The sequence below is a fragment of the Periophthalmus magnuspinnatus genome, chromosome 6 (assembly GCF_009829125.3).
Source record: "Periophthalmus magnuspinnatus isolate fPerMag1 chromosome 6, fPerMag1.2.pri, whole genome shotgun sequence".
NCBI lineage: Eukaryota > Metazoa > Chordata > Actinopteri > Gobiiformes > Gobiidae > Periophthalmus > Periophthalmus magnuspinnatus.
Window position 1 is genome coordinate 18010290 of NC_047131.1, and position 21056 is coordinate 18031345.

The 21056-nt window shown below is 37.7% G+C and overlaps 1 protein-coding gene across 1 annotated transcript; it reads right to left on the minus strand.

The window, feature by feature from the left end:
• Window positions 1-405: 405 nt before the first annotated feature.
• On the minus strand, window positions 406-17391 carry iqub (IQ motif and ubiquitin domain containing). The gene is made up of 13 exons (XM_055222588.1): window positions 17118-17391; window positions 15897-16001; window positions 15693-15827; window positions 15070-15264; window positions 14475-14644; window positions 10571-10726; window positions 7218-7428; window positions 6353-6528; window positions 5756-5926; window positions 4657-4833; window positions 3519-3764; window positions 2123-2308; window positions 406-667 (listed from the first exon to the last, which is right to left on the minus strand). Exons 1-13 carry the CDS (start codon window positions 17389-17391, stop codon window positions 485-487), a joined length of 2385 nt encoding a protein of 794 aa, XP_055078563.1. The 3' UTR covers window positions 406-484.
• Window positions 17392-21056: the final 3665 nt, after the last annotated feature.

Consider the following 21056-nt stretch of genomic DNA (forward strand, 5'->3'; position numbering starts at 1 on the left):
AAAATTCCACTCTGGTCTCTGAAAGAAAGCATAAGGTAAGTGAGGAATAACTTTGGACCACTTCAAACTATTTAAAATGAAGTAGTTCTGTTTTCACAGTTTTAAGACAGTAACAATTTGGTTGAGTACCTTTAATCAAATTCCAAATTTGATAATTAATTGTTTACAAGATGCCAAGAAGTTTATGCCAGATGCCCTTCCAATTACCAGTTCATCTTTATAATGGAGGACCTGACTTTACAATTTGAAATAGTAATTTCAGTTTCAATGACTTTACTCTTAAGTACATCATAGGTACGCAATAACTGTTTAACAGATAGTAAATAAATAGTCGTAAAGAGATTCTGTAGTAGGTTAAAAGCTCACATGTAAGAGATATAGTTTAACATACAAATCAGTGGGTTTCAGACATTTATTTTCATATTATGGAGTAAACTGAAGGTATGGTGGAGATTAATATAAAAGGACATTTCTTAAAGAGCCGTTACGGTGTGTGTCTGGCATGTTTGCCTGTTGCTGTGGCGATGGGTTTGGAAACGAGATGGTTGCCGAGGGCAACGTGGGGCTCCGGGTCCATATGTGCGGCAATGACGGGTATTTGACTGAAGTGTTGCCTGGCCAGCATGTGCCTCTGCTCAATACGCCGAACAAACTCTGCCTCATACGCCTGGATCAGAGGAGACAGAATGAGTTTAGAAACTGCTAGAAATTGGCACATGAGATACTCATGTGAGTCTCATTGTGTTTTCTGATTGGATAATTGTCTTGAAAACCAAAACACCAAATGCTGAATATGTTTGTAACTAACACAACTGATTACTGAATTGTTACTGAATTGTTTTCAGTAAAACCAATGTTTGATATGAAGATGTGTATCTTCTAAACACTGATACAGACAGGTCATATAAAAAAATAAATAAAAAAAAAACCTTATACATAATCATTTTAATGAGGTGCAACATTGAGTTAAGGGTATTGTGAAATTAAAATATATAATATCAGTGTTATTGAAGACCAACTAAAGCCTGAAATACTGAACCGGGTAGGATATTGAAAATAAAATCTACATCAAAACAATAGAAACAAATAATTGCAGTCTAGTAATTGGATGATTTGCAGTGGTGGACCAAAGAGGGAACAGAATAAAAGTTTATGTTGTATAATGTGTTTTTTTTTTTCATGATGAAAACATCACAACTTCCATTAAATTTGAGTTGGCAAAATATACAAGAGCAGTTAAAGAATACAAAAACATAAAAACAAATGCAGTAGTTCTCCTCACTGTTCAGTCATATATTTTGGCTCACTCTCCTAAATCTACTGTGCAGTCACTTCCACTCATGCAGCACAGTCCTCCCTGCTTGGCTTCCCCTCTGTCTCCTAAAACACCATCCGGGGCTTGTAGTGCCAACCATAGCCCACGTATCTAATACTTATTCAATACTTCAGCCAGTTTAGTTCCCAGTGGGCCCAACTTTATTGTATGTGCAAGTTTCTGACTGACTGCAAGGTTTTGTTTTTTTCCCTTATATCTATAACTTAGATTAGTTCATGGTAAAGGTCAAGGACAAAAGAAGATTTTTTCAACAGTCAAGTTAACTATATATTTCAGTTATATATTTAGTATGCCCCAGTGTGGAAAGTGAAAAGATAACGCACATTAAGGCAACAAAAGACTTGATTTGAGAAAGAGTTCACTGCTCTAACACTGAATTAAAATAGGATATCTAATTGACATATTTTTGCAGCGCACTGGATGAGACAGGGACCTTGTTGGGAATTTCAAGGAACTGTACCAGATTGTTTTCATGTAATAAAATAAAATTAGTTTTTCCCCAGTAAAAACACATTGTAGCAGCTCATATGGTCAAAAAATGAGACAGTTGTGACCTGTCTGCATCAAATTGCACACCAGAAAGTGCACTGTTACCAAGATAGTGTCCTGACCTCTGAAAGTTGAGACATGTGCATAAACTAATTGCAGTGAATAATTAGCATGTTCAGAATGCAAAAACCAAGTGAGGAATAACTTTGGACTGCTGCAAACCTTTTAAACTGAACTAGATCTGTTTTTCACATTTTTAAGACAGTAAAATTAGGTACAGTATCTTCAAATACACACCTTGTAAACGTCTCTTAGCTGAGAATGAGCCGGTGTTTCTTCTTTGGCCAGCAGAATGCAGTTCCAGGGGCTCCAGTCCTTCAGTTGGTCCCAGCGCACTAACACCAGGTTGTACAGGTCACTGCAGGCTAACAGAGCTGACTGCTTAGACCAGATCACCTCAATCAGATAGCGAATGTCCTCCACCTGAAACAAGAAACAAATGTTAATGTTAAAAATCATGATTTGAGTAAAGGGTTTATTCTTGTTTTTGTTATAATACAGTAATATGGCATTGAACATATCTATTTCCATGGAGACAAGCCATTGACTCCCTTTTCCTATGTCAATAAAGCACATTTACAACAACAGCAGCTGCATAAAGTGCTTACTATCCTTAACTATTACAGATTTGTGCCTAATCTTAACCAGACACAGGGCCTACGGCAACGCAGTCACGGACAAAGTACATCTGATACATGTAAATGCTATATGATATAATATGCTATTTGTATATGTAGGACTGACATGTTTTAAACTGTCAATTGACGTCTACAAGCAAAGTAAAGAGGAAACAAAATGAAGCTAGTTAATTTCAAACTAGAAGTGAAATCTATTGGTCATTAACTCTCTTTGAAGTGCTTCGCTCTAAACAATAAAGTACGGCAACAACTGATAGAAAGAATAATTACGTTGTTTAGTGAACTAATGAAAAAATGGCACGGGTCATGTCAGCATGTTTTGAATATCTATTAGATCTTTTAGATTAGACAACCAAATATAAAAAGAACACACTTATCAGCACTTACACTCTCACTTAATGGGTATCTAGTAATGCAAAGCTATTTCTACCAATGTGATTGATATTAAACTTTGAACTTTCAGTGGCTTGTGGGACTATACCAGGAAACACCACCAGGCAACACCACAGTTTTTAATGTAAAAACACAACAGGAACAAGAAACTGTACCTGAGTCTTTTCATATAACACAGTAAAATGTGTTTCTTCCCAGTACATACATACTGTAGCAGCTCATAGGGTCAAAAAATGAGACCGTTGTATGCTGTTTACATAATATTGCAAACCAGGAAGTGCACTGTTACCATGCTAGTTGTTGCAAAACTCTCCCCTGACCTCTGAAACCTGAGACATCTGCTTATAAACTAATCACAGTGAATAATTAAGTTGTCTAGTGAACTAATGAAAAATAGCGAGGGTCATGTCAGAATGTTTTGAGTAATATCTGTTGGCTCTATTAAATTACACAACCAAATAAAAAAATAACACACTTACTGGAATAAACGGATGTAATTTCTAAGTAATGCAACATAACTGATATTGAACTTTGAACCCCCCCCTCCAATGGCTTGTAGGACTATTCCAGGAAACACCACAGTTTTCGTATCATTGCATCACCTGCATTAAAAAAGGAATCTTGGCATCTTTGCAGATCAGCTGTTCGTCTGCTCTGAGTCTCTTGAGGATGTGTTTGTAGCAGGAGAAGTCATCGCGGTTCCGGGCGATGTTGTCCAGATGGGCGCAGTCCCTACAGCGTCGCTCCAAGGAGCTGAGAGCGGGGCTGAAGCTGCTGGTGGGCAAGTAACGATGGCAGCTACGGCACAGGAGCATGTTGTTCTTCAGCTGGGATACGTCCTGAGAAACCTGCAAAGAGGAACATGTAGTTTAATGTGGATTTTGATATTTATTAAAAAGGGGAACATATCTACAAATCAATGTGTAAAGTATGTACTATTACGGTTAAAGCTAAATTTGGAGCTTTCTACTATGATAAAACGATCCATCATCAAAAACATGCCGGAAGTGGTTTCATATGTAACCCATGCATGTCATCCATCGAGTAATCTTACAATCTGAACCCTGGTTAGCAGTATTATCCTGTACAAGGTTCAGCCCACAAGCCTGCGTCACCCATGCTCCCGCCAAGAGCATGATACAAAACAATACACTACAACTTCACAAACCTAATGTAATGTGACAGCGCTCTGAAGGAGGAAAGACTTAGGCTAACTAAACTAATTAAACATTTAAATTGTTTTCAGCAAATATAGCATTTTCAAAACAATAAAAGGCAACATGATGATCTAAATATGTTATGTCTATCTCTTTGTGTACAGTTTTGTAACATTCAGTCATTTATTTATAATATAAAAAATGTATAAATAATATATAATTGAAAAAAATGATAGTCATTTTATTTTTATTTCTTTCTTTTGGTTCCCTTGGTCAACAACATTGAAATATTAATTATGTCTTTGCTTAATTAATACAATTACGACATCCAAAAATCTTTGAGTTTTAAACACAGAATACTTTCACTGACTAAACTCTTTGAAACAAGCCTAAGGTTAGTTTTAAAACACATTTTCCCTCACAGAATCCCACATCAGTTTTTCTTACACAAAAAGCCCTTAATATCTCTGTGCCAGGCTTTCATGTCTATTCTGAGCAAACAAAAATAAAAGGATATCACCATGGCAGCCATTTTGTTTTGTCCGTGTTGTTTTTCTAATCGCACAGAGTTCCATTGTTTTACCTTGAGCAGTTTGGCCACTTGGGGGTTAAAGGCGGGTGTTTTGATGTACTGGAGGAGCAGTGTGTTGATCCTTTGCCTCAGCCCCTCCAGACTTGAGGCCTTGACACAGCGCGTCATCAGGTCCACCTCTCGGTCGACCAAGTCTACCAGGTCCCGTGTCAGCTGACAGTTGTGCTCCTGATCAGATGCAAAAGATTAAACACTAAATGATTTAAAGTGGAACAAAACACAAAATCCTAAACTGTGTACAGCATATGGTGTTTTAATAGCATTGTTTACTGTTCCTAGTCTTTTTTGTCCGTATTAATGCACACTAGGTAAATCAAAAAGGCCTAAATCTAAATTTGCCTTCAGTGGTCCCTGCAATTTCAAGTAGTGGGTGACATCACGCAGGACTGCCCTGATTACAGCCAGGTGTGTCTGATTACAAACACGTGGCTGCACTGTGCCTTATATCCCAGGACCCTGCCCCTTGTATTGCCCAGTTTAGCAGCTCTATTTGAAATGTGGTTGTGGGCAGAGTTTAGGGTTTTAGTCCCACTTTAAACACAAAATGATTTAATATGTTGTTTTTGCATGACTGACTTTCTCAAAGTCATTATGACAAAAAAACGTCCCACAGCAAGTAGTAGCGATCAAACTATTGAGCACATGATAATTTGTCTGCATTCTCAAACCTTTACAACAAAATCTTTGAAGGTCTTGAAATAAAAAGTGAAAAGTGACCTTCAAAACAATTTAGTTCCAAGGCAGAAACTAGGATTGCTTGTCTGATACATACTGATACACCTGGCAACTGTGCATTTAGAGCTATTGTAAATTTACAGCTGCAGTATGTAACTTTTCTGGTGGATGTATGCTTTCTTCTTAAATGTGGGTCACATTACATTTTCACAGGTATGCTGTGTGTTCAAATATACCTTGAAAAACATGCATTCTTACTATGAGCGGGGTCGCCTCTCCACACATCTGACATGTAACTTTAATGCAATGATGTGCAACAATGCAATAACCTTTACATGGCAACACTATATCCTCCACCAGAAATGTTATGGAGTGCACCTTTAAGTACAACCAGCTGGTGAAAATGTATCCTAACCTTGACAGTATGTTTGAGCGTCATGAGCACTTGCAGCCGATCGCTCTGTTTGATGGGAGGAGTGCTGATGTCGTTGTACAGGTCTCGCAGCTCTCTGGCTCTGATAGTGTTCACTGTGTCCATCTCAATATGCTTTCCTTTCGCTGTTCTCCAGTGATAAGGGGCTGCAGACTGCAAAAACACACCACTTCTGTTAGTGATAGTTTTTTATAATACGTTAAGTTGGATTGCTTGACCTAAAAAGCAATCCAATGTGAGTATATGCATTTAGTACCCACGTGTGAAAATCTGTCCCCTACATTTGACCCATGGGTGCTGCTGTAACCTGCTAGGAGTAGTGGATGATTGTCATAAATTCCTTAATGAGTTAGTACTTTGATAAAGACTATCAAGCTGAAAGATTAGAGCCATTTATACAGTATATATACAGTCCATGCACACAACACCAACGTTGGGACTGATCAAATCTTGACCAGCCCTGCACAAGATTAGTGAATAATCATACCTGCTTTCATTAGACTTTTCTAATATGATAAATACTGTTGGTTTGATCAGAAACAAGAATGATACCGAATCAGGCATAAATGTTACAATGACCTTGTCTAGCAAGATCCCAATGCTCCTGTCTGCATTGGCTTTGTTAAAGATGATCTGTTTATGCCCGATGTTTTGGATGTACTCCAGTTCTTGGTCCAGCAGTGAGCAGAGTGCAGCCTTCCTCTCGGCTCCTCTCAGAGTGGCATTGATCAGCTGCTCCTCCTCCTTCCTCCATTCTGGACAAATTTTTTTATAATTCATAGGTTATTACAGTAAAATATAATGTTTGACAAACCAGTAAAAATATTCAGCTGAATATAATTTTAAGTTGCTAAGTGTGGTTATAGTAATGTGAGTTTTAGGATTATATTTTTTTCTATTGTCTAAGTTGGGGCTCTTTAAAGAGGAATTATGTATTTTTTTGGTGGAGGGTGTGCCTTCGATTGTTACTGCTTCACTGGAAGCCTCTGCAGTATCACATTAAACTTATCTATATCCATAGAGACAAGACGACTATGCTAATGGACCAAATCTGTGGAGAGGCAACCATGTACATAGTAAAAATGCATGTACATACATGATAAGGTGTTTTTCAGCAATAAAAACACCTATAATTGTATAAATGAAATATAGATTTAATGTCATGCTGTGGAATATTCCAAGCAAAGCACAAAGGAGATAAGCAGAAAGTTCCATAGTGCTTAAACAAAAATATGCCCTTTCATCAACTGTATACTTTCACTTTCACAGATCATAAATGGATGTGCCCTGCATCTGGATTAGTTCTCAGTGTATTGAATGTCCTTCAGGTGAGCCAGAATTGGTTACACAACTACTTTGACCCAATTGTATTAATAATATTAGAAGTTTGATTTCATTTATTTATCCAACCCAGCCTCCTCACCCGTACACCCCCCCCCCTTACTGTCGAGAGCGTGGTAGAGCAGGTTGAAGTCCTCTCTCTTCTGGGGGTCCTTCCAGCGCCTCCTTCTGTCTCTGAGCTGCTCATCTTTCTCTTCTTTTCTCCGTCTCTCCTGCGCCTCCAGCCAGGCCAGTCTTCTGTCTCTGTCCTGCCGCAGACGCCCCACTGCCTGCTTGGCCAACCAACACCGAGCAGCAGCCTGGAGACGGATCACCTATGGGAGTATGCAGAGTCTTATACAGGCAGAATGAACAGGACTAAGGCTAAAAGAAAAGTCTAGACCAAAATCAAGTGTACATGTGCCTTTTAGCTATTATTTTAGTATTTATTTTTGACTAATTTATTTATTTGAAAAGGGACACTGCACTTTAATCAACATCAGATAATGTAAATGTTCTTTTGTTAGCTGAACTGTCATTTCATTGGTGGTCCCTTTGTCAGATGTGCAAACGCCAACAATATGAAGATTGTAGGGCTGTAGGCAACTAAAGAAATTATTGGACTAGAGACATGTCTGCTTAGTTTATCAAAAAGAGGACACAGCAAAAGCTCTCAAAACTATCACACAGGGTGGCCATGAAGTCTTTTTTACCATTTTAAAATTTAATTACAAAGGGAATTGATAAGTTATATTAATTTGATTCTATTGTATTCGGCGGTTCTAAAAGTTTTTAATCACGTTGCATTTTTGTATGTCAGGCATCCTGTTGATTAAAAAGGCCCCCTTTTGAATGAACCCCTAAAAAATGGCTAGTCCTCAAGAGAAGGCACAATGTGTATCATGGTTTATTGAGATAAAAATTGGATACGTTGACTCAATGAATCTACAGAACAAAGTATGGAAGATCCACCATCATAGCCGTCAATTTGTGCATGGAGACATGGACAGTGTTTGATAGAAAGAGAAGTGGGCGACCAAGAAGATCTGAGGAAAACATTGATCGTGCAAGAGAAACCTTTTCTCATTCTCCTACAAAGTCCATCTGTACTGCTGCCAGACTGTTGGAGCTGCCACGTTCAACAGTGCACAAGGTCCTACACAAGAACTTCCGATTGTACACTTACAAATTACAACTCATACAGGCAATCAAGTCAAATGATAAAGGTATATTAAATGAGATATAAAAAAAAAAAAAAAAAATTGAAACCACTGAGTACAATAGAACAAGTCTGATTAAGATATCTTATCAATTGCCTTTGTAATTTACTTTATGGACAGCCTGTATATATCTATGTATTTGACCCAAACTGCACTCACAAGACTACAACTGTAACTCCAGGAGTGCATGCAAAAAGAACTATTTATGCAGGGGGAAAAAAAGGGAAAAAAAGGAAATTATATATTTATATAAAGAATCAGGAGTTTAATCTTTCTACATATAAATACTAAAAAATATAAAATCTTAATCTAACTATCACTCACAAATTTCCTTTCTGTTGTTATCCCATATAAATCCTCACAAAGTGATTAGTCGACTAATACAGATTTTGGTCAACTAAGACCCCAGTAACAAAATGTGGTAAAATGTAACAGATGTCGGTTATCTACAGTTCTTCAATTGATGCATAACCTTCACTGAACATGTTATAGTTTTCCATAGCTCGAAATAAGAATAAAGTGCAAAGGCTAGATTTTCCCAGCAAGTGGGCCTTGATGCCTCCAAGGTTAAAGCCCATCCATCCATTTTCTTCTGCTTATTAGGGGCCGGGTCACGGGGGCAGCAGACTAAGCAGGGACTCCTAGATTTCTATCACCCAGACACATCCCCCAGCTCCTCCAGTGGGACTCAAAGGTGTTCCCAGGCCAACGTGTCCTGGAACATGATGCTCTTGACATGATGGAGCAGCGGCTCTACTCCGAGCTCCTCCCATGTGACCAAGCTCCTCACCCTATCTCTAAGGGAGTGCCAAGCCACTTTGCGGAGGAAACCCATTTCAGCCGCTTGTATCCGCGATCTTGTCCTTTTGGTCATTACCCAAAGCTCATGACCATAGGCGAGAGTAGAAACGTAATTTGACCGGTAAATCGAGTGCTTTGCCTTCCGACTCAGCTCCTTTTTTACCACTTCTTTACCAGTCCGATACAGCGACTGTTTTACAGGTGGGTGGTGTGTACTTGCCTCAAGTGGAGGAGTTCAAGTATCTCAGGGTCTTGTTCGAGGTTAAAGTGTAATGTAGTTTTTCAAGATTATTTTTTGCAATAAAAACACAACTTGTACAATAAAAGTTTTATTTTACACAATGGTAGGGTGTTATATCCATTTGAGTTTATGGACAGTCACATTAAAAAAGACATATTGTTCTTGTGTCTGCTATATAGCTATAATCTATGACACCCCTGGATTCTTATGTTATAATTTGCACTTTTTAAATTGCAATATTTGTCTAAAATGTTGTATCTCAAGCCAGAACTTCTGCATTAGAAAACTGCCCAGTGGGAGCTGACATCGCAGCAAATGTCATTACAACAAAGAACAAATTAAGAAAATAAAATTGGCGGACAAAGTAAGTAGAGAGCAGTGGGTGTATTTTTTTCCGCTTGGGCTTTTTTGATTTTTTCCTTGCTGAGAAGGAGGGTCTAAGGACAGGGGATGTTCTGGGACAGTGATCCATTTGCTTGTTTTACAAGAATGTTGGTTGATCTGCTTGTCTGTTATTGACCAATGTCTGTTTTACTGTTGATTTTCTAACCTTCTGTTGGTTAAATCAATGGTCCTGTTAAACCCTAAGAGGCAGCTGCTGTGATTTAGGACTTTACAAAAATAAATTGAATTGAATAAATTGAATTATATACTGATTGGCATTGAAAATGGGAGTTGATCGGAAATATGGCGTTTTGAAAATACGCAATTAATGATTGCTCAAATCCCTCCAAATACAACCTCGAGAGGGTAAATGATGAAAGGAAATAACTGTAACAAGGTTAAAAGCTTTGAAAAGTCATTTTACATAATAGGTCTGATAAAGAATTTACTACCTCCACAGCTTTTGTTAACCTTGAGAAATGAACATCAAACACCAGAAGCTGTAAGTATTATCTATGCAACCTGTATCTATGGTAACCAGAGAGGGAAACTGCTATGAGCTACCAAACAGCCTTTTGCTCTTTGCAGTTATGACTATATTTTTTAATGATTAAAGAGTAGAACTTTTAAGACCCTTTACTGGTCCACAAAGAACACGTAAGCATGTTTACAGATTAACTATTGTAGAATTATTATTATTATTATTATTATGATTAATTAGTTGTAGTAGTAGTAGTAGTAGTAGTAGTAGTAGTAGTAGTAGTAGTAGTAGTAGTAGTAGCAGTAGCAGTAGTAGTAGTAGTATTTATTTTAGTTTTTTCTATGACTTACAGCTTTGAGTCTGCGCTCGTGGTACTCCGTCGCTGTGGTGTAGCCTCCAGGGGTCAGGAGTTTGTCATTTGTACAGGACACATAACAGCCGATCCCCGTCATCTGTGTGCTGACATCTGCTGGGCACTGCTGAGACTGCACCCTCATTTCCACTGTCTGAAACAACAAGCACTGCTTTTAGAATCTGACATTTACCTTATTAAATGTGTTTACGCTAGAAAAACAATTTAAAAGCATGTTTTCTTATGAATGCATTCTTGCGCGCATGGTCGCCTCTCCACAGATTTGACCTGTAACTTGGTTTGGTGGTACCCCCTGCTTGTTTTAATGGAGATAAAAAAGTTTAATGCTATACTGTGAAACATTCCAGGTAAAGCAATAACGTCTTCATGGAGACAAGCAGGTGGAAGGCCCTCCACCAGAGAAGTTACATAATGCTCCTTTAACCACAGAAGTGTAGTACTTATTCTGTTCTTTTTATTTATTAACAACTTTGTTTGCATTTATTTTAGTGTCTATTCTAATTTTGCTTCTTCAAAGCATCTATCTTCTAGACAGTATTTCACCTACCTCTTCAGGACATTATGTCTTGCTGGAACTGATAAGATCTCAGTAAAATTATTTACTTAGACTACTGTCTATAAAGCTGGAATAATGTCCTCGTAAAATACAAAGAGTTTTTCCCTCACTTTTGGCATGCATCCACATTAGACAAGGTGTGCTGATTACCAACTGACCTAGAATAAACCAGGTTTCTGCTTGGCAAAATCTATTTGCAACAACAAATACAGTATATTTATTTAAACGTTTTTAACAATATAGACAATATAGAAGACAATATAGAAGGCATCCAACACGACACGACACAAGTGTATTATATAGTTTTGAGACAGTTTTTGTTGGGCTGTGACTATTAATCAGAATTATTGTGACTAAATGAATCTCCCCAAATTCAGATGGGCATGATTGACAGGTAGATTAGCCAATCAGTCAGTCCATGTCAAAGCACATATGGCAGCTTAGGAATTAAAAAATAAAAGGAAACAAAATATCACAGGGGACTGAAAAACATCGCAAATTTCTGCAGAATCAAGGGAAACCGCTGCTCTCTGCTAATCTAAGGTGAGAGAATTTTGATCTTGTTCAAAATGATAGTTGACCAATGAGCTCCTTGATTTCACATGCGTCACTGAAACTAACTAATCCGATTGTTGTGTTTCAGCCTGGCTTGAGTGTCATTATGGACTTGCCATAATCAACAGTAAACAAAACGTGGCCACAAACAGAAACTGTGTATCAATGATTGACAAGAATAGGCTAAGCAGAAAATATTTTATTCAAAACAACAGTAACACAGCTGTAATGTATGTAGAAGAAAATCACTTTCCACTGTGTCGCTGTCATTGTAATGAGGCAATAAAAGTCTCTTCTATAGGTGAAAGGTCAGTGGGCAATGTAACACAGGGCTGTGGATTTCTCATTAAGGAGTTACCTGTGTATATGTCCGCATGTATGTGTGTGTGTGTGTGTGTGTGTGTGTGTGTGTGTGTGTGTGTATGTGCATGTTTGTGTGTGTGATTGTGTAATTGTATGCAACAAACCAACCAGCCCCATGTCCCTGTGGGTCATCATTCATTTATAGGAAAGCAATAAATGATTAGGGTTGCTGACCTGTTTGCCAGTTGTGTTAAATAGAATTAATATGAAACTGATATGGTGTAGTGCAAGATTGTGATTTAGTTGATTTTTTTCTTTCTTCTTCTGCCCTATTTGCGAAGTAATCCATGGGTCAAATATTTACTCTTTATACCAAGTAAAATTAAGACTGTCGGGGCTGTAAAGGCATTAGGGTTTTTAAAAAAAAGCTTTAAATGTGACTGACTAATCTCTAGCAGGTGATTTGTGGTGGCTATAAAGGGGAAATAAAGAGGAAGAAGTTAAGTTTGTTAAATATGCTGAGGGCAGAGAGATAAACATTAAACACTATTGTAAGACTTTAAACTAGGAAAGACAGGACAGGACAGCATAGCACAGAATGGGGGTGAAGACAAGGGAAAGACATACAAAAAACTGCCGAAACGGATTTTTGGGGATGGTCTGATGGGATGGTTCCCTTTTCAAAACTAAAGCTCAAAACACACAAAAAATTGACTTAGAGACTTGTTACAAAGATTTTAAAAGTCTATGTGGCATGCCTATAACACACCTTATTTTAGCGTTATTTAATTGTATGTGTCCTGTTTCTTGGCAACATCTTCATCTTAACAGGCAACTTCAACTTTAACACGTTTTTGTCTATGCTGTGGAATATTGTCACTAGGAGGAACTGGTTAATAGACGCTTGACTGGAATATAGATGTTGAGCCGGACTAAGCCGGAGCATCAACTCTGAGAAATACCAGTGTGTTCCATGTACTACAAGGTTATCAGATAACTTAGAACAACCAGCTCCTGGGAAAGATTGCACGTTCAAATCTCTAGAAAAGACAGAACTGAGCATCTGAGAAAATCCTTTGGTTCTTGGAAATCTAATCCTCTGCGGAAAAACATATTTAATCATATTCTTTTATGTTATCAGTGATCATTTTGTAATTTGAAAAGCTTGTACAAACAAAATAGCAATGTAATCACATCTGAATTTTGTATGCTATTAGCTGAGGGCATATCATAGCCCTGTTGATGTTTACTTCAAATCTGAGAATACAGATAAATAAATAAGGTTTATGAAATACTTATAACAAACCCCACTACTTTATACTTTATAAGTAAGAATAAAATATTGTTCCTCTGACGTATTGTACAATAACACTGCAGTCTACTCAACTAGGACATAGAAAAGGGATCTCCAATAAAATTTCCCTGAGGGCCATAAAGTATCCACATGTTTACACTAGGGACAACAAATCAGTGAATCATAATTTTTCATAACTTTTTAAAACACACTATCTTGTTCTTCTCTAACCAGTTTACTGCAATAAAAGTTTATGAAAAGATAAATAACTAAAATGTATGTATGAGTTTCTAATTAAATATATATTTCAACACAGCAGATAATAATATAAACAGCAAGTTCCCAGAATGTCATGCGTCATGGCTTGAATAAGATCAAACCACACAAGCATACTGGAGCACTGGTCTATGCTCCACATTTGGTCCGTCTTTAAATATAGGGTTTCAGAATGATGAAAAGTTAGAACTGTAGCTGTAGCAATTAACCATTCAAAACTATATAGGGACGAATTTGGAGCTGTCTTCCATATTTGGAATTCCAACCATGGAATAGCAACCAAAGAGCCAGTCCGGAGCGAGGCTGTTGAAGGTAATGCCCCTTCCCGCCCGCACCATTGGTTTAGCAGCAACGTGGTCAATCAAACTTGTTGCTAATGCTAGCGGGAGCGACCTCAGGGAAAGAAGGCGCCTCATCGGTCTGTTATTAATGTAAATGATACTGCGGAGTAATATGGACATTTTAAGACCAAATGATGAACCTAACAGCAGCTGTTACAAAGAGAGGGGCAACAGTTTAGAACAATAAAAAATGAATTGGAGCCGGAAGCATGCCCATACTCACTTCCTATTTGGAATGTTCAAAACAAAATATATCTTTTGAATGGTCAACCATCCTCAAACTAGCACATAGCTGAAACATATGAATAGAATATCCATGACAGAGGAAAGTAAGAGGGCTGTTTTAACCATTTCTCACTGCACAGTTCAAAAAAGTAATTTACACCTTATCATTCTCAGCCTTAGATGGGTGCTAACATAAAAGGTTGACAACCCTCTTAAGACATATTGACCTTTAGCTATACCATCTTCCTCTGGCTTCAACCCTCCTATGTGCTTTCAGGCATTTGTACTTTTGTTAATTATAGACTTGTGTGATATGTGTGCTGTGGCATACCTGAGTATCCCGGCTGAAGACCTCTACCCCTCGGTCTGGCCTTCTCTGGGGATGAGTCTGAGTGCCGGCATGGTGGTACACAGTTCCTGTCAGACGGTGCTTGTATCCACCCAAGAAAGGTTTCCTCTGCGGGGGACGCTGGATCTCAACCACCACTTCCTGGAAGTCATCTACAAGTAGAGAACTAAAAATTAAAGTGTTTATTAGCCTGATTTTTCTGTGTAGTCACATCAGGGGTAAAATATTTTGCCAAAAGGCATATGGTAATAAGCAATATGTTTATCAGTCTGTTTTTTACCCTGAGGAAAGAAGAGGATTTTGATGTAATCTAATAGTATTAAAAAAAACATACATTTTGTTTTACCGACAGACGATGGTACCAACCCAGACAACAAAGACATGCAATCTAATGGAAAATATGTACATATTATTTGTGATACACAGATTATTTATAGTGTATTATTTTTTGTATGCAAAATTGAAAATGAATTTTGGGTGGTAGTAAATATGTATGTCTAGTAATGTCAAAACTATGCCATATTTACATGTTTCATGAGAAATTAACAACATATTTTTGCTCTTTTCGTTAGCTTACTTAAAGAGGACGTAGGGCTCTCGTCTCCTCTCTGTACTCTCACAGTGATGACATCAGGCATATTGTCATGCTCTGGAGGGCGGACCGGGCGCAGAGGGTATATGTGGGGGTCAGCTGAACTCATCTCCATCCGAGTGGAGCCGTGTGGTCGGACACCAAGATCCATAAGGGCTTGCTGGTCTTCCACAACCTGCCCTGGAAAAGCGTACAGTAATATTTGTGGTAACTGAACTTGACTAAACTACCAAATTTCACATGACAGGTAGGACTAACATAGACATTTTTAAGATTACGATTTTGCACAATATTAATAAAAAATCTCCTGGTTGGACATGGGCATCAGTTCCATAATGAATACCTTTAGAAATCTGTAGACAAGGGCCAAAGCAAAAGCTCATTGTTATAATATGGCAAATAAAAAATGTTAATAACCCAGTTCTACTTCTTGCAATTTTCAAGGTTTTTATTTTCACTTTTTTTTAAATCACAAACTGCAATTAACTGGTAACTACTGCATACTGAATTATAAATATTGACCATGTGTATTTTTCGACCAAGCTAAGAACTAATTAGGAAAACATTGCACCCTATCATCATGCCATTCATTTGTGCCTTCCACTTACCATCAAGAAAGATATGCAGAACTTCTGGAGGCACTCTCAGCTCTGACGCAAGATGCTGCTTTAGTTCTCCAATACTGAGTCCAATGGCAAAGGCTACGGTCATCACATGGCCCTCTGGCACTAGAACGACCTTCACTGCAGCCAAATACAACATTAAAACATGGTATTTATAGATAATGAAATACCAATTGCTCAGTAGCTCACCTGTTGCTGTGGAAGTTCCAACATCATCACCACTAGATTGTGACTCTTCAGTCTGCTCAGTCACTTCAGGAAGATTGGCTTGAGTTTCGGCTTCTTCTACCACTTCTGACATGGAAAAAAAACTCAAATAAAAAACCCTTACATTTCCAATAGAAGCAATGGGTTGTTAAACAGATGGCAATCAGTTTCAGTTAACTTTGTATATACCCAGAGATAGAATTGGTTTGCAGGTGAGGAGATTTTTAACAAAATAAGACAGTATTTCCTGCATTTTGGTGCAGGAAATACTGCACAGATCTGATTAGATACGATGCTGTACTCAAAAATGGTCAGAAAAAGGCTGCTTAAGTTCTATAATGAAGATTTTATTGAGAAATGAGCATGGGCATTATTCTTCCATTACTGTCTGTCAATCTAAATAAATGGGTCGTATTTTTTTCCTTTCCATTTTATTTTTATTTTTTCTGCGTGGGACATTAGGAGTGTAGTGTGAGAGCGTATGAAGGCACATGACTCGCCGTACATTTAGCACACAAACACATTTAATGGCCCTGTCGGTTTCTATTCTGTTGCATGAAGAACAGGCACAGAGGTACAGGAATTGTTCTGTAGATATATATTGTCTGTTACAGTAATACAGTCGGCTTAAAGGGAGTGTCCAGCAAAATTCAAAGCACAGTCTAACAAAGTGTTCAGAGTCTAAAGCCGAGTCAAGTGAGTAGAGTCTAACAAGGTGAGATTACACCAGTTTTATAACCCTCTCAGAATGGGGGTCACACACTCCTGTATGAAAGGAGGCTACAGATAAGAAATGTGACCAAAATGACCAGAATCTAGCTTCTATCCTCTTAATGTGATATATGGCCACTGATGCATGTGAAACAGAACATTTTGCATCTTTGTAAGAAAGTAAGCAATGTATTATATTTGTATATTGTCCACAGCCCTTAAACCCTTAATTTGGCTAATGATTTTTATTACTCAATTTTGTACAATAGACTGACTGTGCTACTGTACAATAGCACTCTGTCTACTACTGCTGCTTCCACAGATTCGTTACAATAGAGACATAAAAATCATACGTCATAAGAAAATGTCCCATAACAACATTGATTAAAAAAAATGACGAATAAAACAACAGAAAGAGCCTAAGAGTAAAACAATACATTTGTCAATAAGAAGAATTCTCACAAATGCCATTAAAACACATTGGATTTTCACCTGAGAATTGTTTCAATGGACAGCACGTGGCCGCGCACGTGGTAGGGTCCTCTGGGTGCTCTGGGTGCTCTGGGTGCTCTGGGTCCTCTGGGTGCTCTTGGTGCTCTGGGTCCTCTCGCTGCTGCTGTTTGTCGTCCTCTAGTGGATCATCTAAAGAACCTACTTCAGGTGATTGGGGTTTTTCCATGGTATTTCCTTCCATAATTTCTCCTTCTTCTATCTCCGGTTCTTGGCTTTCCTTTTGCTCCACAGTTTGAGCGTTCTCCTCAGACATTATGCTAACTAAGCTAACGTGAAGTTATACGAAATTGCTACGTGTTCACCCTTAAATAGCATTAATTTAGCTCACAAGTTAATGGATATTTTCCAGAGTGTGAACGCGAACAGCAATTGGCTGTTTTTTCCATATAATTATTATTATTTCTAAAGATTTGGGGGAGTTAGCAAAACTGCGTTAGCAGTGCTCCATAGCAACACCGGAGTTTACAGGCTTCCATAGCAACCGAGCCACGTGACAGAGAACAGACGTCAAGAGACTCACCTTATTTTTTATTTACAGATTAAAGATGTTTTATTTGATTCAATATAAATATAAATTTATAAATATAAATTTATATATATATATATATATATATATATATATATATATATATATATATATATATATATATATATATATATATATATAAATAAAATGCTTTTCCACCTTCAAGGCACTATTCACACACACATTTATACACTAGTGTACACAGACAATGGGGGCAAGGTAGGTTAAGTGACTACACAACAACAACATTCACCTGTGGGAGCTGGAAACGCACTGCCAACCTTCAGATCAATGAACAAACACTCTACCAACTGAGCTACTATCACTCCAGCTAATGTTGCCCCCACGAGCATACTTACAGGTATGTTTGCCTAAAACCTTCTAGGCGGTAAAGGGCACGTGTTCACCCAAAGCCCAGGGCATTTCCTAGTACTAGTACCCCCATTTGAGTACAGTTGGGAGCTGTTTATTGGCTATATGGTAATATGTCCTCTAGATATTAGCTGTTTAGCCCGTTACAATTGTGTCTGATGTGAAAATCGCTACTCTTACATCTTTCCTTGTTAATGAATCATTTCAAAACTAGAATTTATTTTATTAAGGATATGACCTACATAAAATATATTTACAGACTGCTTATGACAATGCACTATTCAAAATTCAGAATATGCTATACTGTAGACTACCTCTTACAAGTTTATACCATAGGCCTGGATATAAACATACCAAACAAATGACTACATAAGGATGCAGGCTAATATAGGCTATGTATACACTTAAGCTACAAGCATATTAGTATTGCATTTCTAGCCATGACAAATACATACAGACCATAAAACCCAAGGTCACTATGGGTTTTTCTTGACCCCGGTACCCCGCCATACATACATTATACATACGGCGGGCCACTTATAGGTACTGTCAAGTTTGGACAGATGTCAACTTTAAAGGGCCATGTCAAAGAGGATAAAAATCTTTGTCATATTTTTAGCCTTTTTACTTCCTGCCTTGTGTTTACACTAATGGCAATATAGGGGCTTTATGTTGTTGCTATTTCAGAGAGACCCAGTGTGGGAGACATGCTGGCCCCCGCAAAGCCCCACTAATCTTCTGCTGGACATCTGCTGGCTCCCCTTGGATCAGAAGAAAAAACAGGCCTCCGTGTAAACCTCTCACACAGGTATTCCACCCGTCCAGGAGGGCTCTGTATATTGTGGTGCTAGCATTTCTGAAGAATTCCCCGCTCTTAAACATATAACTGCACACATAGGCTATAAGCATACGCAAAGCAATGTCCATAAATAATAATACCGTCATGAGTTATTGTAAGCACAGTGGTGTCAAAACTTTACCATATTCACTTTCATCTTTCAGATCTGAAGACATGACAGTGATGCATGCGGCTTTAAGTGTTTCTTTTGATGCAGCAAATCCCAGCACCTCCATTAGACTTTGTTGCTGTGTCCTTGGGCAAGGCACTTGACAACCTTCTTTCCGTACACAGTGTGAATGGGAGTGCGCTTGACTGAGTGAATGAGTTGCTTGTTGTAAAGAGCTTGGAGTGGACATAAAGAATAAGATGATTGCAGACACTCAGTTCTTATGTTCCCAACACTTGTCACTGGCCTTTAATCAGATCTCTTTAAAGGTAGATGAAGTGTGTAAACTAGGGGTGGGACAAAGCGCAAATACTGTTAGACAAGATGAGACTGGTTCTGAGAAATTAATAAATAAATCAATAAACATTTAGCTATTTTTTTTTTTTTTTATATATATGACTTATTTTTGACAAAATTGTTAATTAGACAAAATAGACAAATTAGTTAAAACATTGGTGCTCATATAAAATTGGGAATAGAACAAGCCCACAAGTGCTGAATGACTTGGACCACAAAAGTAGCACACTGTGACAATGAGAGGAAAAATATGAAATTAAATTAATAAAAAAGTAGGCTAAGATGAGTTAAACTATTCCATTTGTTTAATAGAAATTATGTCAAAATCATGTCTTGTCTCCTGTGTCTGATTTTAATTGTAAGAGTTACGTCTCACCCACTCCTTCTTGAAATGGTTTAAAACTTCTGGATATCTTGCCATCCCTACCACTAACCTACTTAAAATTATTCCTTTTTCTAACCAGTGTTAAGTTTGTTCTTTCAGAACAAGCATGTGGTAAAGTCATTTTCTCCAAAACAAGTCGTGAAGACAACTCATGATCTCTGTCTCCGTCTTCCACATATTTCATCTTAAGCATCTTTCAGAAGATGTGTTTATGCAGTTACAGCTCACTGTCAAGCTTAAACTCTGTGTTCACATCAATACATAACACCAATCTTGATATATTATTCATAGCTGCTATTGTAAGGTTCTTTACAGTGTGCTGTGCTTCTGAGTCACACACCATCGTGGTAAACTACAGAGCAGGGCTGGGCAATATTGTCAAAAATAAAAATATTGATACTTATGCAGTTTATCCCAGTCACAATAAACAGACAATAATCCGTCCAAAATGTGCTAAAATGTGCCTAAATGTCTTAGTTTTGGTTGAAGTATTGCACAATACATTAAAATGAGCAACAATAGTTCAGAAATATTATACACTTAGATTACATCGCCAAGTTTTATTTCTAATTCGCTCTGTTTGCAGCATTTTAAAATTATCTTTATTATAGACTATTTACCCAGTCCTCTAGTTTTGCATATCTTCAATACAACAATTGTATTACTTTCATATATTTTATCTATCTATAAAGCCCACATACTGACCAAAACTTGCCTGTCGTTCTGTCCCAAAGGGTTCTGTGATTACCACCATCAAACAATGAAAGATGAATGACGTGACTTGTGTAAGGGATAGTGGAACATAATTATAATCAATAATTTTATATGTTGTTCCATATTTATTTTGTTTTTTCTATCAAAATTGAAAAACTTGTAGTTTGCAATCCACACTTGCATGTCCAGATTTATCCCAATTAAGCCCTTTTAGATGTGTCTAGGATGAAATTGTGAACCTCATTTAACCCCCAGTCTGACAATTGATATAAACAGAATAACCATGATGTAACGTCGATGCAACTGTTAGACACCTGCGCTATATAAAAAACAAATTCACTGCAATAAAGCTCACCAAGATCCAATACAATACAATTATTAATGAGCACCGTAATATAGCTCCTGGAAACATCCCAAAAATGCTATCATGAGAGGAAGCTTTAACGTGGATTTACACTCAGATCAACTCTTTACGAAGCATCATCTCAAATTTCCAAGAAACAAATAGACTCAATTGATTGTATTTTTTTTCCAGGAAACCACAGACGGCAAACATGGCGGCTCGCATCTGTAACGCATAAGCCCTCTAGGATTGGGGTGTGGGAATGTGGCCAGAG